Here is an 18,969-nt window from a genome sequence, read left to right on the forward strand (position 1 = left end):
ATGTATAGCTATCGTTACATTTGTCTGTACAATTAAATTTCTCTAATAGTTTTGACTCCTTACCAAAAATTGTACGGCCACGCGAACGAAGTCGCAGGCATCAGCTAGTGCAACATAAATTTGCGCCATGAGGAAAATGAAATTAGTATGAAACACTATATTTGTGTCTAAACCCTTCGTTAAAGTTACCCACAGACTTATATATGAGGTTACCCGTCGTAATTCTCAAGTTAACTGACGACTGCACGCCAGCGATTTATGAGAGCAATTTGAACCGTTAACTGTATTATAGTTAACTACAGTTAACTCGTGAAACATTCATTCAAGGTCCAGTCAAGGCAAGGTTCACGTGAACAAAAAAAAAATACTTTCGCTATTTTTTTAGTATCGTTGTTGTAAATCGGGTATGGTATTTCCAAATTACATATTATTATTTTTATTAGTAACTAGATATTGCCCGGAGCTTCGCTCCCATGGGAATTTAGAGATAAAATATAGCGTAAGCAATCATGAATAATGAACCTTTATAATGGAGAAATAATTTTTGAAATCGGTTTAGTAGTTTCGGAGATTACCCGCCTCAAACATACAAACTCACAAACGCTTACCTCTATTTAATAATAGTATAGACTAACGGCCCGTCCCGTTTACGCTCGGGTAAAACCATAATTATACACCTAAACCTCAGAAATGACACTATCTAACGGTGAAAACCGTACAAACAACTGTCTAGTAGTTTTTGAGTTTTCATACAGTTTGACGCGAAATAAGGATTACATATACATAAGGTATACAATTACTGATTTGCTGCACTTAAGATTATATTAACAATTTTTTAAATGTAATATGCGTAACGCTAATGTTTAAAATTAGCAATATGTGACTCCGCAGGCTTGTATTCAATTGGCGGCATTTATAAAAGTCATGTCAAATTCCTTCCTTTTTTTTTTTGTCTTTCGGCGACCGAAGTAAGATCTGACGCCAGTGCGCAGTGTTATAAATTAATTGGACCACGGAACTCTCAAAATATCCTTTGGTCCAACTATGTTTTAATTTGGACATATGCTCCTATTAAAGACCCGTACAGGTAGGTACAATTATTTGGACGGAACAGTTGGAACACTGCCCCAGTTTGGCAATGGCATTCGATAAAAATAATCAGAAAAAAATCGTGATGAATTTTTGTTTTTTATCTCGCGTCAAATTACACAGAACCGAACGGTATGATTTATCTCCTTCATTATACAAATTTTAATGATTGCTAGCTGCAACACGCAACTCTACTTGTTGACACAGCTCGTTCAAGGTCAAGAGGTTTTCATGGAAAACAAAATTTGGTGCTTGGAGAAAATCGCCTACTAAATATTGTTTAAAATGCGAAAAAGTGGACGTTTGTTCACATTCAAAGCCACGTTGAACTGATTGTGTTGTAACGTGGGCACACGAGCGATATCTGTGTCTCATTCTCATTTATAAGCTACTAGCGGCCCAACCCGGCTTCGCTCGGGTAAAACAAAAATATAGACATAAACCTCAGGAATCTCACTATTGATTACGGATATACGTGCAGCTGTTTTTGAGTTTATCGCGGACAGACGCGGCAGAGGATTTTGTTTTATAATATGTAAGGATACTCTTGTCGGCGAAGTATTCCTCACACCTCGAGTACACCCTGTACGCGTGACACCAAACAATACCTCATAAACATTAGATACACGGTTTCAACGAAAATGTGTATAAAGATTTATAATAAGTTACCTGAAGCAATAAAATGTTTGCCATTCCGAAGGTTCAAAAAAGCAGTTCACGAACTTTTACTGAAGGAATGTTATTATAGTGTTAAGGAGTTCCTATAGGACAACTGTACAAAATATTATTATCTAATTGTGACAATGTATAATCTTAATCTATTAATTTATGTTTGACTTTGTGTAATGCTATTTCCTACGCCTCAGATGGCAAAGTATGTTTGACACTAAATTTCATTGACCACCTCTATGTACGCATATTTTTAAGGAATAAATGAATTTTGAATTTGAATTTTGAATTTTGAAAAATAGACGTGCTATGTTGTATTGTGAATTAAATTACCATAGTGTACTTTATCCCAAAAATTCCTTCAGATCGGATCAACCAAGTGTCCAATCAAACTAAAGAATTATGCAACAATTTATACATATAAGTACCTACACATCATTCTATTACCTACGCTGTTATGTTGTCTTCATATTGGGCCTTACTAGTGCCACGACATGAAGCCACCATAATATGAACTAATCAAAACAAGGCGTCCTCACAATTCTAGATCATAAAAATGTATAATTATGTTGAGTTTCTAAGGTCAGCACTCAAGTTGGATCACTCAATCACTAAACACGTCCGATAAAGAAATTGATTCACCATTTTCACATTAATATTGAATTTGGACGTAGAAATAAAAGCAGGTATTATAAAATACACACTTTAATAAAACATGTACGCGAGTGTACACCTAGCACGCGCGACACCAAAATTTGAGCAACAATGTCTCATAAACATTACACGGTTTCAACGAAAATAGACGAACTCTTATTTAACTAGTTATCACTTAACTTTTCTCTTCTTTAAATTCTTCTTCACATAGAAAACAGATAAATAAAATCACTCTTCCTTAACCTATAGTAATTAGAACCAACTATTCTCCTTTTTCAGCTTGTCCCTTTGCCGTCCATTCATTTCGAGACCCTGAAATATTTCTGTTAGTTTATTTAGTTTCTGAGTTGGACTTTTTGGCAGCTCTTCCAGTTTACACGAAGATTTGCCATCTTTCTTACAAATATTAAAAGTTTGTCTTTCTCTTAAACATAATAACTTCCCTGTTTCTGGCAACGACGAGAGTTTCGCGACTTGAATCGCCGCCTTCTTGAACCTCGTTTTGGGCGACAATTTTTGTTCACTCTCTTTCGGGGCTTCTTTTTCCGTATTCTCAGAATCAGCAGCCATCGGTGTTAAACTTGTCCTCGTTATTGACGTGTCTCTCTTCCTCACTTTAGCAGCATTTAGATAAATTGGTTCTATGACATCGTACGTGTTCTCTCTGAGCAGTTGTTGAGGTTTTCTATCAAGATCTAAAGAGCTTTTTCTGGCGTATCCATGTATCCTCAACGGCGTTAGTGGTTTAAGGACATCGTGTAGTTTTATAGAGTTGTTATCCAGTCCTTCAGAGTTGTTGAGATCGAAAACGATGACTTTAGTCTTGGGTTTGTCACTTTTCTGTCCAATCGCGGGGAGAGGGTGAAACGGTGATAAGGTAGGTTTGATGGGGATGTCGTTGTCTAGCATCCTGGTTTGCGCCGTCTTGTGTTTGCGCGCGCGGAGTTTCCGCGGCGCGTAGATGGTGGTGAGCGCGCGTGTTTTTCGCGGGTCGAGCGGCGCGAGTGGGGCGGGCAGCATGGGGCGTGCGGAGGCGCGCGGGCCCGCTGGCCGACAGCCGCCGCTGACCTTGGGTGGAATGCCGCCCCTCCCTGCTGCGGGCGGCTCAAGCGCGGTAGTCCTCCTGACCGGTGCTCGCCGACACGCAACACACACCACTGCATGGATCGGACACCACGTCACAGAACTAATCAACTTGGAAAGCAACTTTAGCGATTACTATCTTTATATCAGGGCTGGTATTGTATTTCGTAAAATGCATGACATTTGCGTCGCAAAAAGTTTTGTCAACGTGACTTTTATTAGTGGCCATGACCAGCTAAATTGCAGGTATCTATCTCCTTGAAGGTTCAATAAGTAAAAACAAATATTTATTGATCTTGTTCAATAGTTTATCATGAAATCATGTTTGACCAAAGTTAGCTTATTCCTTGATTATCCCAAGGAGCTGAAAATTGGATTTTAGAATTTGGTTTCCTTGGGGAGTGTACAGGAGCACTAAAAGATGAATACCCGAAATAAACTGTCACCGAAAAACGTCGCGAGTATATCTAGTAGATAAACATCATATTTTAATATCTATCTTAAAATATATGTATAATAATGGAAATAAAACTAAATAACTGAAAGAAAATTGAATTTTATAGATTCACTTTTCGCGTTTTCATCAACTATTTATTGAATCGACTGCGGCAGTAACAACTGCCATATCGATATGATATCTCAAACAATGCTTCCAGTGGTTTGGACACCCTTCATAACTTAATGGCCATAATTACATCGATCTGGCGACCTTCGCTTTATGACTCAAACAAATGATATTAGTCACCCGTTATAATAATATATTGTTAAGTTTTACATCAAAGTGAGTTATTCGCTTTGAAATTATTGATCTGTTATTGTATTGTGGAGAGACACTTAAGTACATACGTAAAGAATAACTTAGACATAGAAAACATTTGTGTTGCCACTGACACTAAAAACAATAACACATAAAGCATTATTGCAACAATACTGATATTACACGTACATACAAGCGTAATGCTGAAAGAATTAGTGCGCTGCAGCAAGGTAAAAAGGCCATAACTCAAAAATAACGGATTAATATGGCCTGTATTTCCGCCCTAGAATAGGACCACTATCCTCCCGTGGATGTCATACGAGGCGACTAAGGGACACACAGTCTAACCAGCTGATAGGCAACGAAAGCATTCCCAAGGAGGGTTGCCATTAGGCAGGCGGCCGGTTGTAAAATCACAGTCGAATCTTAAAAAAATTAAAGGTATTTTTTTAAGCTGACGCCTTGCGCTTACGTTTCGCGGCTTCACAACCCCGAAACATGCAGAGATGAGAGAGAGGGAATAACGAATGAAGCACATTCATTCATAGGTACATGAATAAGTACCTATGAATGAAGGTATTTTGTTTTAAATATTCTTCACTTTAAATCTTATCACCTCCATTAGGTGGCGGGGTAGAATGATAAATAGAGTGATCGTCAATTTATACGAAATATGATGAAGAGGGAGATTTTTTACAAAAACCAATGTTTATTTCACGATAAATGCACTGTGTGTGTTTCCGTAAAAATGTTTATTCTCTTAAGTTTAGAACCGATGCCCGCAATGTATCCCGGCCGTCCCGTTTCCCATAATCTATCCCATTTCCTGCAATGTGTCCCGTCCTGTTTCCCGCAACGTACCCCATCCCCTTTTCTGGTATTTCACTTATATTGAACTGTCTGGCTGTTGTCTCATTAAAACAATTACTCTTTACACTTGACAAGCCTTCTCAATTACTGAAGTTAAGTGCCGTGGGACTCCGCAGGTGGGCGATGGCGTTTCACAATGATGACCTTTATTACGAAAGGCCTAATGGTCTAAATTGATTTTAATGCTTTTGTTGGGAATCCGCCATCTTGAATTATGAGCAAATGCGCATAATGTCAAGGCTTTACTTGAACTTGAACTACAGCAGATGTTTGTGTGCAGTTTGCAACTTTCTAGGAGCTCGTGAGCTATTGGGACTATTATTAATGATTTAATATCTGGCTTATTGATTAGTAATTTATATTTTGATAACCTATATTAATTCGTATGCCAGTATTGGTCAAATATGTGAAACTATAATATTAATAAATACTTTTATAATATTTTACTTTACCTCTATGTATGCTTTGTTTAAAGCAAATAAATTTGGTTCCCTATTTTTATGCATACAATTTTTAGTCATAATTTAACATGGCATACTTTTACTTATCATAATAATAGTTACGCACAATATTAATTTGGCATAATGTTTAAGGCACAATTTCTTTACGCATACCTACCTTAAGCATAACAATTTTTAAGCAAATAATACATTGGCCTAAACTATAATTATGCTTATTGAAAAGGTATGTCAAAAAACAAGTATGTCAAACTATTATTATGTCAAAAAATATACGCTTGACTCGTTATGGTAAATTTAATTGGGATAAAATATTTATGCGAAAAAAAGGGATCCCTTTTTTCACCAATCCATTATTCAGTATATTCCTTTACATGCGTTATGTTTCCTTTGTTTACTCACAACAACTATTCGAGTAGTGTCATTACGGAATCAGGTCGAAGTGACTTATAACTAAAATCCAATTTGGGTCAAGCTCGTGAGTTTGGGGCTGGGTTCGGCCACGTGTCTGCAAGGACCAAATTACGAAGGCTACTGATACATTTTTGATTACATTTGATTGTGGACATTGAGTTGGTGATTTATTTATTTATTTCATTTATCATTAGTGGCCCGTCCCGGCTTCGCTCGGGTAACACTTTGCTCGGGAGATTTTAATTTTTGCGATGTGTGTGATTTAATTACACTATTTGTGAAAATCGCGAGATTACGTTGGTGACTGTCTATTAATTGTGAAAATCGCGAAAATGAAAATCCTTACAGTTTTTTTAATTTATCGCAAACAGACAGAGGACTTTGTTTTATATTATGTAAAAATATTGGGAAAGATACCTAACGGACTGGGAAAATATTAGGTTAGGAAAATATTACGCATAACTATGCGTGCTTGTTAAGGAGGTGTCCTTGGGAGCCAAAACTTAAAGAATAGGGGGCAGTGGTTAACAAAATGCAGATTGTGTGATACGCAGTGAATCACGCTGCGTAGGCGTGAGGTGCAGGGTGGCCATGCCTCCTGCATATACGGGACTCATCAATACTATATTTGACCAATGGAATTAATAGGTATTCCGTACGTAGTACCTACTAATTCCACGATTTGACCATCATCAAATCGTGAATTCAAATCGTCTCGCATTACGACGCGACCCGTATTTAGTCAATACAATAGCGATCTAAAAGCTCTTTCGCATAAGCTTACCAACTGTGTTTGCTTCTGTGGTCCTTGTCTGTTGTGTGTGATTTAAAAAAAGAGCCATTCAGTATAAATCCTTTTTTATCCCCCGATGACAGATTATTAAATTTTATTAAGTTTAACATGTATCTGTGTTCTGTATGTCCGTCTGTAGTCGAACGAACCGAGTTTGTTCTAGTTTTATTTTTATTTTAAATGAATTTAATCGAGAGTGTTCTTCTATGTTTACTAAATATATGTTCAGCCGTCTGGAAACCGTCAACTCGATCACAATCATAATATATTTCAGTATACCTTTTGACTATGTACTTTATTGTGTGCTTACATTGTTATATTACTGATAAAAAATGATACATATATTTATATTTAAAAAATGCTAAGCCCTTCTGGTATGATAGGGACCAACACTGTTTGAATGAGTTCCTTTGGTATTTCTTCTCAAATTTTTCGGCATTATAGCTTTGGAAAATATCATTTAATTTAGAATATGAGGTGAAAAAGTGCCTGTGAAGGCCTAATTTCTGAATAAATGATTTGATTTTGATTTCAGCCTTTTCTAGCTGATGGGAGGAAGCCAGTAACTCCGGAGTCGGAGGTTTCTCAAAATTTTAATTAAGCATTGATTTATATACCCAATTTAAACGTCGCTAGGAAATGATGGCAACCCTAGTGACGCGTGATGAATCGAGCGAAAGTCCGCATCATTCGTGAGGTCACGAGGTGAGTCCAGAGAACAAAGTTCAAGTTCGCGATTCATTCGTTAGTTGCTTTTCAATTCGGTATTGGTTGAATCGCGATAAAAGATTTATTTTATAACACGCTAGCAGCTAATTAAGCTGATGCATGTGTGTTTTGAAGTTTAAAGATCAATGATAAAGCTGAATATCAAAACGGTAAATAAATAAAAAAAACTAATCATGTGCGTGTTGGACTCTCGCACCGAGGTTTTGATAATGTTCGCTTGTTTTCGCCGTTTACAGATTTTGTAAGAATGCTTCTTGTTAAATTTCATGTTTCTAGGTCAACTTCTTCGGTTCCAGGGTTTCTCAGGTTTTGGTTCCCTTATAAAATTGTAAAATACTTATGCGAAATTAAAAATTTATGTTACATGCATAGATTTAGAAAGGGCACCGCGCGCGGCGAATGTTTTACAATCTCGACTAAAAAGTTTATATTTTCTCGAAAGCGTAGACCCGAGTATTTGATATAAACCCATCATAAGATATTGAAAATATAGTACCTATATCTGTATCTATTCAGCCGACATAAGATTAGATAATAATTGCAATAAATTCAAAATTGCTCTGATGTAGTATCGGCGCCAAAAACATCCCTTCTGGGAATTTTCTATTTGTATAATAAGCGTATCTTCCTAATCCTATCCTAACTTCCTAATTATGATAATTCCTAAATGCAAAAGTAAGTTTGTTACGTTTTATCTGCTCAACCAATCTTCTTGAAATTTTGCATACCGTTTGAAGTCCGGAGGGGGTTTCATCCCGGTAAAATAACTGTTCCCTTGCGAAATTAATGCGGGCGAAGCCGCAGGCAAAAGCTAGGTTACACATAATTCCAATACTATTTTATCACACAAAGTCATGAGCGGTCAGGCCCCCCGGCCGTGACCATGTATCGCATGCGACGCGTACTTGCCAAATTCACTATAGCTTACGTATTTATTACGTCACCCGCCACTCAAACTACATACGACGTCGGCCTTGTATTTGTACAGTGATTTCCTCCGCGCCAGTCACATGGCAGACATGATAAGATAATCGCGTTCGTTTGCCGTTATTATATTGATTTTAGCAATATTTTAAAATAATAAGTATACTTAGATATTTAGGAAGATTGTTTTCTATTAAATATGGCTTTTGTCTTAAATGCTTTGTTGTGATACAGTGATGTGATTAGTAGATCATTAAAAATAATAGTAAGTAACCCATTATCCATTCCTTTCTCTTTCCTCTCTCGGATCGGAAGAGATTTATTTAGAAATAAGCAGTAGGTACAAATGTATGATAATTTGTGTCGTATCTCGTGTACATGAACTTGTAAATAAATAAGTTACTACACTTGTAGAAGTGTATAGATGTAATTAATTAAAGTCCCCTGCCGTGACTGTCTGTCTGTTCGCAAAACTGCTGCACGGATTTTTATGCAGTTTTCACCATCAGATAGTGTGATTCCTGAGGAAGGTTTAGGTGTATAATTTATTATGTTTTTACCCGAGCGAAGCCGGGACGGTCCGCTAGTCCAATATAATACAATCACAGGGACAGGGTACAATATAGTCAAGAAAAAATTAACTTGATCCATTTACTGCTTGGGTACTAGGTGTTACAATACAACTTATTATTAAACGAAAACAGTAGAATGTGCTATTACTCAACTGATTCGGTCATCACTATGGAAATGTATTGCTTTTCTCAATATAAGGACTTAAAACCACAAACATATAAGCATAACTTTAAAACATCTCATACGTTTACATCAAAGTAACAAAAAAACCTATATAGGTTTGTTTAGTGGTCATAGAGATCCCATTGTATATACAAGTAAGTACTTGTGACACGGGGCTCTTTCTAAATCTTTGCCATATTATAATAAATCCATGGAATTAGTAGGTACTCCGAAGTACTTATTAAATCCATGCATAAATCTGTGGTCAAAACATTTCTCTCAGATCGGCCTACCTTAAACACTGACAATTCTACAAAAAATTGTCCGACAGCTACTGACAGGTGCGTCGACCATGTCAAGTCATGTTTGAATTAAGTCAAAATGGTTTGCTAAAAATGGTAAATGATAAATTAGTATAATTCCATCATAAATGGTCATATAGATATGACTGGATAGTCTAGATGCCCTTTACAAACTAATAAGCCTAAAAGTAATAATATTGCCTAAAAGAAGTATTAAAAAGTTATCATGTGTATGAGAGTTTCTTCACGCCTTATACGTTGTGGGAGCTAGCTATCATTTGACTCCTCATATTAAGCCAGGTAACAAAATCTGTATATGAATAGCAACATAAACTGTCGTTTTTTCGAAGTAAGTTTTTAATTTTCGTAACATTAGTTACACGACAGTTTTCAGGGCTTATCTTTTTGCGCAGATAAATATAAGCATGGACTTCATAATCGGCGGGCTGGCCGGCGCCGGCGCCACCATCTTCACCAATCCAATGGACGTGGTGAAGACTCGGATGCAGCTTCAGGGAGAGCTGAAGTCCAAAGCTGAACAGGCCACCCGCTATAAAGGAGTGCTGCATGCTCTCTACGTCATTGCCAAGGCTGACGGCGCCATGGCGTTGCAGAAAGGGCTCGTGCCAGCATTGGTCTTAGGATTCAGTATGAACTCTGTTAGGTAAGGAAATGTTTATTGCGATGGTTCTTTTAATCCACTTACTATCAGCATCGCAAATTTTCTACTACATTGATAATAACAACATTCAAACAACACAAACTAAGCTTGTATAGAGGTACGATGGACACAAACATAGTACGAGCACAACACCCCCAGAACCGCAAAAAAATATCCGTGATCACTAATACAAATATTATCCCACGCTGAGAATCGAGTCCAGGACCTCCATAAAGCGGTTGTGATGGCCACTACGTCAATATATATGTTTCTATTCCTACAAGTTTCCTGAAATAGATTAATCAGCAGTCTTAGACTAATCCCATCAAAAATAATCAAGAGGCCTAAATGCTGAAACTATTGCTCAAGAGAAGGAATTTCCTATACGCGGAGGTAAATCTTTTTTTAAGTAGACTCTTTAGATATCACGTTTTGTCTTCAGGTTAGGCACATATCATATAGCAGAAGTCCAAGGCTGGACTAAAACCAAGGACGGTGACGTCAGCTTCCAGAAGGCTGTATTATGGTCAAGCGTGAGCGGCATCCTGAGCGGTCTCACTGGGAACCCAGCATCGGTCGTGAAGACCAGAATACAGTCTGCCTCGCACCCGAGCATAGCCGTTGGGAGACAGCATAGGTATAAAGGTATCTGGAATACAGAAGTACGTAGGTAATTTCGTAGATATAATAAATGACGTTAGGTAACCGCCTTCACCATCGTGATCTTCTTAGCGTGTCGACTCAGCGAATCATATTAGTGAAGACCGATACAACATTATCTTTGGAGTCATACAGATACTTTAGTTATAATTTAATATCTTTCATTGGTCATATTTTGCAACTTTTTTAGTGCTAGATACGTAGGTAAGTATATTAAAATTTATTTTTATTTGAATTAATTTAGTCTTGCACTTATATTGAATAAATAATTCCAGGGTTATGGGACGGGTGCCGCCAGATTTACAAGGTTGAAGGTTTGCGTGGATTCTTCGCCGGCGTAGAGGCGACCTGCGCCAGACTGGCCGTCGGCAGCGCTGCGCAGCTCACCACTTTCTCTTTGTAAGTCATTCAGAACTCTCTCTCTCTCTCTCTCTCTCTCCGATCTTCGCGAGTTCCCGTTCCCGGTTACATTTGACGCTGTAACCAGGCCGCAAAGCCACGTGGTCAATGTAAAAAGTCTTAAATTTTTTAAGAGTGATTTTACAACCAGCCACCTGCCTGACTTCCAACCCTCTTTGGGAATGTTACTGTTGCCCAAAAGCTGCCATGTATTTGTGTCTCTTAGTCACTTCGTATGACATCTATGGAGGGATATAGAGTGATTCTATCTATGGCGGCGTAAATCTTAGTATTAATTTCTGTTAAAGTTGGTGAAAGAAAGTGGAGGTACCTTTATTGAAAATAAACTCAAATCACCTAACAGAGCAGACGTAAAGGATTACTAGTTCTAATATTACTTATTAGATTTCGCTCCCTTTATGTAATGAAGGTAACGCTTCCATTCAAAAGTTAAATTGTAGACAATTTCCCCGCAATAACTTGTGTTAACCCTCAGCTCAAAAGAAGCGTTGCAGTCTCGCGGCACGTTAAAGGAGTCGCCATTTCTGCTGGCATTCTGCGCAAGCGCCATCAGTGGCGTTGCTGTCGCGCTCGCCATTTGTCCAATGGATGTCGCCACCGTCCGTCTGTATAACCAGGGTACGACCAGATGCAGACGACTGGTTTATGACAGCATAGCATGGGCCTCTCACTAATAATTAGATTTTGTAGCTAATGAACTAGTGCGCTGTAGCATTTCAACTAAGAGTTGAAATCGTATGACTACCACTGAAGAACTGTCTTTGACTACATTGCTTATCCAATGTGTTTAATAAGTTACAGTTACTAACACAAGCTAAACTAGTGAGTGATCAGCAATATTACGAACAGACAACGGACGAACAAACATACAGACAAGAATTCTACAAAAAATGTTTTGGCTTCTATTTTAGTCCCATAAAGATCCTCTATATTTTTCATTAATATCTCCTACTGTACAATTAGATGTAGATGAAGAATTTCACAACATAGTATTATAGTTTTTCATTATACAAAGTGTAGTCACAATTCACGATAAGGATTTTGGTGGCAATCAATTTATTTTTAGTAAACTTTGACACCAGTGTTGGACTTGTAGGTAATCAATTAAATAAAGTAGTACAGACGGTATTTCGCTATCATAACCAATACACTTGACGCACAAGGCATAGGGGTTCGAGTTCGCATTTCACAACTCACTATCGAATCTACTCGATGTGAGACGAAGTGAAACAATCACATTGCGGTGTTGTTGTCGTTGCGTCACAATGGCACACTGTGATTGGTTAGCTGCGTCTCACTGCGAGTCGACACGATGATGTAAATGCCAAAGTCTAAAAATACAGAATAAAAATATATCCGGCTGCAGCTGTCGAACAAACCCAGTCGTCTGCCTCAAGCACCAATTTTACTTACAGAGTGAAAGAGAGTCTGCTAGCTCATGGGTATTTCGTGGAGTCTCCAGTAGTGTTGTCATTCATGTGCAGTCTCGTCAGCGGAGCCCTAACCGTGGTTGTCGAAACCCCACTGGATGTAGTCAATACACGGCTTTACAACCAGGGTAATCATGCTTTTGTATGCGGCTGCTGGTCTTTTTTATTATTATTTATTTATTCTGAGTACACGTAATCGTAAAGCCAAATTACATCTATGAACTTGTATCTTCAATTACATTCACTCCAACCGTAACGCATGTAAGGAAAGACCTTACTTACCTATCTATCGCTAACCTACCTACTAGAATTTCATGCTTATTTCCTGGCTGAATATATAACTGCTTCTCATTTCTCATTATCTTCATCGCTTTTGTTTCTCGCTCTCATTATCTTCAGTCTTACCTTTTTGGTTACCATTTGATTGAGTTAATGTAATGTACTAAAATATAGGTAATATTCTCCAGAAAATTCCGAAATTTAATGGGAAGAATGGTAAAGAGTATTCCCGCCCCTCCTACCAATTGGAGTTCCGATATTGGAATCACTCATACATACGGCTGGATGTTTAAACTATTTGCTATCAGAGCTACTTCAAAATTTGTGAAAAGCCTCACTAGAAGTCAAATCTGTGTAGGACCATCGAATCTTTTCTAACAGCGAGGAATATTGCAGGTCCTGCGTCAGGCGGGCTCCTGTACACCGGCGTCATCGACTGCCTCACCAAGATCTACCGGACTGAAGGCCTCCATGGCCTCTACAAGGGCCTAGGCCCCTTGTACCTCAGGATAGCGCCCCACACAACGCTATCTCTCGTCATTTGGGACCTCCTCAATGACATAGTGACCGATAGGAGAAATAAAACTAGATAAGTCTAAACAATAGTTTTATTTAAATCTCGTCTCAAAACATTAAATTAAGTATTCCAATAATTTCAGCTTTGCAAATAAAACCATGAAATTTAACACGCGCGTAATCGAAGTAAATAATAATTTTCCCAACAAACATAATAGAACCTAAGAATACTGGTGCTCAATATTTTTTCTTTAGTCTATCCTCAATAGCTTTACAAAAATTGGGTGGAGTAAAGTGTATTTCCCAATTTAGGTCTAACGAACTGCAATCCGAGCAGATGTCGTCGTCCTCGCCGTCACAGCAGGAGCATATGTCTTCTTCTTCCTTCGGCTTCTCGCACGTGCACCCAGGGTTATTGGGATCATACGGCTCGATACCTACAGCCTGATTGTATGCCCTGAGACAAGTCCTCTCACAATATTCTGGGTGGTACGGATCAGGCCAAATGCCGATAGCTTCTTTTATCAGTCGTTTCGTCCCCCTGTTTCGTTTATGTATTCTCTCTTTATTATTCGGTGGAGCTATCTTGTAGATCAGAGGTGAATAGGCCTGGTTGTCGTTCGGGGCAGCTTCAGCGTTATCAGGGTTAACCTGCATCTCTATTCGGTATTCTCCGTCCACTTTGGTGATGATTAACCCTGGCTTGATAATCTCCGATCGCTTCTTGAGCTTCTTAGATCTGGTCTGGTAGGGGGTAGCGGAAATCTGAAGTTTTGCCTGCTTTAGTTTTCTAAGGAGACCTTTGGAAACTGCGCCCGGCCTCCAACCTTGTGCGACCTGAGAGGAATATAGGTACTTTAATTGTGATACATAAATGTATAATGTTATTGATAAACAATTTATATATGTTTAATAAAAATGTTAAATGTCAACCCTTTTAAGATTAACATTATCTTGGTTTATTTTTAAATAAAAAATGAATAAAATTGAATAAAAATGAAAAAATACTTATCGATAACTGATCCACAGTTAACATTTAACAGCTACTCAAAGCATCCTTCAAGAGAGTTCTTTTATAATAAGTAGCGCCTTTTTGTGCCTATTACCACATAATAATAATCAATAATAAATCATTATTAGATTCTTAAACCCTCCGTAACAATGGCAGTACTATGTACTATAACTCAAACAATCGAACTGCCCATAAAATAATATATTTATAGAGTAAGTACCTAAATCTCATTGACAGTGTAGAAGTGTATAAAGCATACAACAAGTTTAACGGTTCAAAATATATATTTAAAACAACTTACATTATATAACGTTACCAATTTAACTTAGTACAATACCAAATGAAAACAATTTCTACTTATTTCCTATAAATTAACATTAACATCACAAATTCCTATTCCTAAACATTAATGTCTTGGTTATGTTGTGGGACGCAAGTTGCCGGGATACACGAGAACGTTACCGGGATGAGCTTCTGTCGCAACGCTCTTATTGTGTGGATTCGAAGCAATCATCTTCTCTTGTAGTTGCTTCTTCATCATCTCAGCATTGATAAAAGAATGGAAACACGGCACATGGAAAGAACTTAAACTAATACCTCGCCGGGTCAAATCTTCTAACCGCTGCTTCGGCCTCCTATTTTTAGCATCCTTCATCTTAAAATAGACCTTATCGCCTTCAGTATTAACAGCCAAAATTCCCTTAGACGAAGGTGTAGGATGTTGACACTTTAGGTTTCGAGCGTCGTATATATTAGGAGTACGTATCTGAATCTTTCTTCCCTTGCCTGGCGGCAAACGGGGCACTAGAGGCCGCTCGGGAATCTTCACCTGTTCGCCTCGCGCTATCAAATCTTTCAGAGCCGCATACAGTTGTTTCTTATCCGTCCCATGCCCCACAATACCCAATTCAGATAAGAATTTAGGGGATACGTCTCCGAAACAGCTGAACACTTCAGAAGGTTTGCTGGACACCGGCTTGGCCTTCTTGTCGCCGGCCGCACCTTTATCTTTTTTAATAACTTTCTTTTTCTCCTGAGGCGGAGCTCGCGGCCTCGAATAGGCGCGCCATTTGTTCTGAGCATCAACATAACCATCTATTCCTATAACCAACCATTTCCCGTTAGCTATTTGGAATTTCCCTCCTTCAGCTTCTATAATATCTCCATTCGGTCCAATAAATGAATTAGGAGCCCACCGGCCGTCTGGTGCAATAAATCCATCAACATTTATTTCTAACCATTTGTGCTCTGGACTCCAAAATCCTCCTAAGTCACTACATTGTTGTTTACCATCCGGTCCTTTGAAAAATCTTTGTACAGGGTTACCGAACTTATCAAAAAGTTTAACTCTATAGTCCAAATAGGTATATTGACTTGAATTATCTACTTTGACAATCTTTTTTGTCTTAAACTTGGGGTCAAATTTAGCAGACGGTGGTGTGAATTCTACAATCCATTCGTCAGAATCCGTATCGGAAGCTTCCCGTGACTCTGCTTCAGAACAGGAACACGAAACATCTTCGTTCGCTTGCATAGCGTCGGGGTGCGCTGGGAAACAAGGGCAGTCTGGACTTTCTGTGGTTGGGAGAATACCCAGCGCTTGTTGGTATGTCTTCAAACAAATTTCATGGCACATATCTCTAAATGCACTTTGAATAAAGTGTCGTTGCATCCTTTCTAGACGTCTGTGTTCTCGTTCCCTTTTCTTCTGTCTATCTCTGTTCTCCGCTTCTGTTCTACCTATAGTATATGTTAACAGAGGTTTGTCTTCATAAGGATATTGGTTAATTGCGCGCGGTTTATTGTAAGTTTTCATAGTTTCCATTGTGACCGTATATTCTCCATCTTTTTTATGTACAATAAGCAAAGGCCGAATTAGGGATCGTTTAGGCTTTTGGTCTCTTCTTCTCTTTTTAGCCATAATTTCACCTGGGTTTTTAGCCATTCTTAACAATCTTACGACATGTTTATTTGTTGCACCAGGCCTCCACATAGGACGAAACTAAAAAAATATATATTTGAAAAAAAAATGTAAATACATTCCTAAAGTCTTGTTGATTTACTTTTTTAGTGCTTACCTTCATTCCAGGTATATCTTCGGCTGTCCAAAGCCAGCCCATATGTTTTGGTACGGCACCTAGCGTCCCTTTACATGGCATAGCGCATTGGCTATGCCCAATATGAGGTGCTGAAAATTAAAAAGTAGTTTCATCATATTATATTAAAAAAATAAAAACAACCACTGATAAAAAAAAGGAAAAAAAAAACGGTTAATTATACATACGTATACCTTCGTAACCATAATTAAATTTAAATCTATCGTCCTTTTTTTTAAGTTTTCCTTTTTTAGACTTTTCGGCTTCAGAGTTTTGTTTATCGGTTTTGGAAAATGATTTCCCAGTTTTTTTACTGTCGCTCCCGGATGTACTCATCATTGTTCTTGATTTATTTTTGTCCAGTTTGTGAAATATAGGACATGGGAATGGTGCCTGGCCGTCCTTCCCAACAATTTCTTCACCTACCACTTCATAACCTCCACAAACTTTGCAATACGTAGTTTTTTTTGTAAACCCAAATGTACACTCGCAAGTACAAAAACATGGATCGTCAAACAATTTCAGTTTAGCGTCTATACCACCCACAACTTCTTCTATTTTTTGTGCAATTTGTGGTCTGCCCAAATCTATCAAAATGCGATCGTCTGGTCTGGGCGGTGGTTCTTTATGTTTCTTAGCATTACACTCAACTGCTTCGCATTTTTTTACTGAAATTATGTTCTCAGCATCCGCTGGTAAATCAATAGACAAATGACTTTGTGAATCTGTTTCGCCACCAAATTTTTTCCCAGGACATTCGCTATCACATATTCTTATTTTGTACTTGGGTTTGCTTTCTACAGATTTTCCAGAACTTTCGATGTCAGAAGTTCCTTGATTTGGTGATGGTGGTGCCGTAGCATTTTCCACTGTAAAGTATCCTACACAATAAACTTTATTTCCGAATGATTGGCGTTGATCTCCAAAAATATAATCCATTGCATTAGGCTGAACTGTTTTTTTTATTATAGTGAAAGATTTCGATTTGGCTATGCCAAGATCATAAATTTGGTCAGATTGTGAAGGACATTTTGAAATATCTATTAGACTTTTACTTATTCTATGCATTACAACCTGGTTTTTATCTGGTTTAATTTCTTCCTTTCGTATAGACTCATTATTTATTTCATTAGCTATTACTGAAGGCGAAATATTTTTATTCGGGTTCAATTTTTTATTATTTTTTCTTCCACTGCTTTCTTTTTTTCTGTTATACTTAGCTACGACAATACCAGTCTCAAAGGGCTCTACATTATTTTGGTTATTACTAATGGCACTTGGGGCTGGCTCCAGTCTCGGAGCTGGCACGGGTCTTAGTAGGGTGCCCACGATGTTTGCATTTATGTATGAACTAATCGATTTGCCAGTATTGGGTTTGATGTGCATAAATTTTATTTTAAGACTTACAGTGGCCATACGTTTAGAAGTAGTTTCATCGAACACATTATAGTCCCCTCGTATCGTCACTGATCTACGACATCTACTTTTGTTTATTATTTTACTTAAATAGTTGATATATGCCTGGTCCCAAAATATTTGCGTAGAGCCTAGTTTATCTTCAGGATTAAAACAATCCCAAAGAGAAAGCTCGATCGGAAAGCTTACCATGTTTGATTTTAATTTTTCTATTTGACTTCTTACCAAAATTGATTGCCCACATTTCAGTTTCGACTTTTCTGTTAGCTTTGGATGTGATTTGGTATTTCGTATAGTTTTTCGTTTTGTTTTTTTCTTCTTTGGTACAACAACAATCCCAAAGGGGTCTCTGAGTTCGACAGAGAATACATCAGCGAACTGACCTCTTATTATAAACGTCTTACAATTTATGAAACTTGATAATTTCTCTAATATTATCTCAAACAAAAACATTGAATCCGAAAAAGCCATTTTTCATTAGTAAACCTAAAACATTGTTATAATATAAAACCTTTTAATTATTTTATTATTGAAATACTTGTAATTTTTAACCTAACCAAATGAATAAATTTGAAGAATGACAATTAGTTGTCGAAAACTGGCTTTTATTTTTCCACAAACAAATAGGTTACATTTAAATTAACTAGGTAGGTACTGAACTGTAACTCCTTGGAGGATATTACTCCTATTGTGCCAAATAAAAAAAAAATAAACGGCTTACCCACGGCCGTTGATCGACGGGTGGTTTTTAAAATGGTCAACAATTTATAATCATAAGCAGGTCAGCCAAATAATCATTTGGGCAGCAAAATTTGATCATCAAGATTTGATCTGCTGTTTCGTTGGGGTCCATTAGGTTCCGTTGGGTCAAGCAGTCAAGAGTGACATCCAGGCTGGATTCTGCTGACAAAATAATTATTTTCCTGTCCAGAATTATGCAAAATGCAGACCAATTTAGATATATATTTGCTGACCATAAGTTAGCTGATTAATTCACTATTC

General features: G+C 37.7%; 3 protein-coding genes across 7 annotated transcripts; 1 reads left to right on the forward strand and 2 right to left on the reverse strand.

The window, feature by feature from the left end:
* Nucleotides 1-2,447: 2,447 nt before the first annotated feature.
* Nucleotides 2,448-3,718, reverse strand: LOC128683496 (uncharacterized). Its single transcript, XM_053769192.2, has one exon. It carries the CDS (start codon nt 3,430-3,432, stop codon nt 2,665-2,667), a length of 768 nt encoding a protein of 255 aa, XP_053625167.1. The 5' UTR covers nt 3,433-3,718; the 3' UTR covers nt 2,448-2,664.
* Nucleotides 3,719-8,500: 4,782 nt separating this feature from the next.
* On the forward strand, nt 8,501-13,537 carry LOC128683969 (solute carrier family 25 member 35-like). 4 transcript variants are annotated; one of them, XM_053770097.2, is made up of 6 exons: nt 8,501-8,705; nt 9,891-10,141; nt 10,581-10,783; nt 11,074-11,197; nt 12,634-12,776; nt 13,324-13,537. In XM_053770097.2, the coding sequence occupies exons 2-6, from the start codon at nt 9,903-9,905 to the stop codon at nt 13,518-13,520; spliced, it is 906 nt and encodes a 301-aa protein (XP_053626072.1). In that variant the 5' UTR covers nt 8,501-8,705; nt 9,891-9,902; the 3' UTR covers nt 13,521-13,537. The 4 variants fall into 4 exon arrangements, with proteins under 4 accessions (XP_053626072.1, XP_053626071.1, XP_053626074.1 ...); XM_053770096.2 differs by lacking the exon at nt 12,634-12,776 and adding an exon at nt 11,694-11,836 and having other exon boundaries at nt 13,324-13,536; XM_053770099.1 differs by lacking the exon at nt 13,324-13,537 and adding an exon at nt 11,694-11,836 and having other exon boundaries at nt 8,502-8,705; nt 12,634-12,769.
* Nucleotides 13,538-14,720: 1,183 nt separating this feature from the next.
* Nucleotides 14,721-18,553, reverse strand: LOC128683966 (uncharacterized). Of its 2 annotated transcripts, none has more exons than XM_053770093.1 (3): nt 16,746-18,553; nt 16,534-16,643; nt 14,721-16,457 (listed from the first exon to the last, which is right to left on the reverse strand). In XM_053770093.1, the coding sequence occupies exons 1-3, from the start codon at nt 18,436-18,438 to the stop codon at nt 14,874-14,876; spliced, it is 3,387 nt and encodes a 1,128-aa protein (XP_053626068.1). In that variant the 5' UTR covers nt 18,439-18,553; the 3' UTR covers nt 14,721-14,873. The 2 variants fall into 2 exon arrangements, with proteins under 2 accessions (XP_053626068.1, XP_053626067.1); XM_053770092.1 differs by having other exon boundaries at nt 16,740-18,553.
* Nucleotides 18,554-18,969: the final 416 nt, after the last annotated feature.

Source organism: Plodia interpunctella, chromosome 3, assembly GCF_027563975.2.
Source record: "Plodia interpunctella isolate USDA-ARS_2022_Savannah chromosome 3, ilPloInte3.2, whole genome shotgun sequence".
NCBI lineage: Eukaryota > Metazoa > Arthropoda > Insecta > Lepidoptera > Pyralidae > Plodia > Plodia interpunctella.

Coding starts and splice junctions, on each gene's coding strand:
- LOC128683966 (XM_053770092.1), bottom strand. CDS start 18,438: ATGGCTTTTTCGGATTCAATGTTTTTGTTTGAGATAATATTAGAGAAA. Junction 16,644..16,739: donor TTATGGTTACGAAGGTATAC/GTATGTATAATT, acceptor TTTAATTTTCAG/CACCTCATATTGGGCATAGC. Junction 16,458..16,533: donor AAGATATACCTGGAATGAAG/GTAAGCACTAAA, acceptor ATATTTTTTTAG/TTTCGTCCTATGTGGAGGCC.
- LOC128683969 (XM_053770097.2), top strand. CDS start 9,903: ATGGACTTCATAATCGGCGGGCTGGCCGGCGCCGGCGCCACCATCTTC. Junction 11,198..12,633: donor CAGCTCACCACTTTCTCTTT/GTAAGTCATTCA, acceptor TTTTACTTACAG/AGTGAAAGAGAGTCTGCTAG. Junction 12,777..13,323: donor TACACGGCTTTACAACCAGG/GTAATCATGCTT, acceptor GGAATATTGCAG/GTCCTGCGTCAGGCGGGCTC.
- LOC128683496 (XM_053769192.2), bottom strand. CDS start 3,432: ATGCTGCCCGCCCCACTCGCGCCGCTCGACCCGCGAAAAACACGCGCG.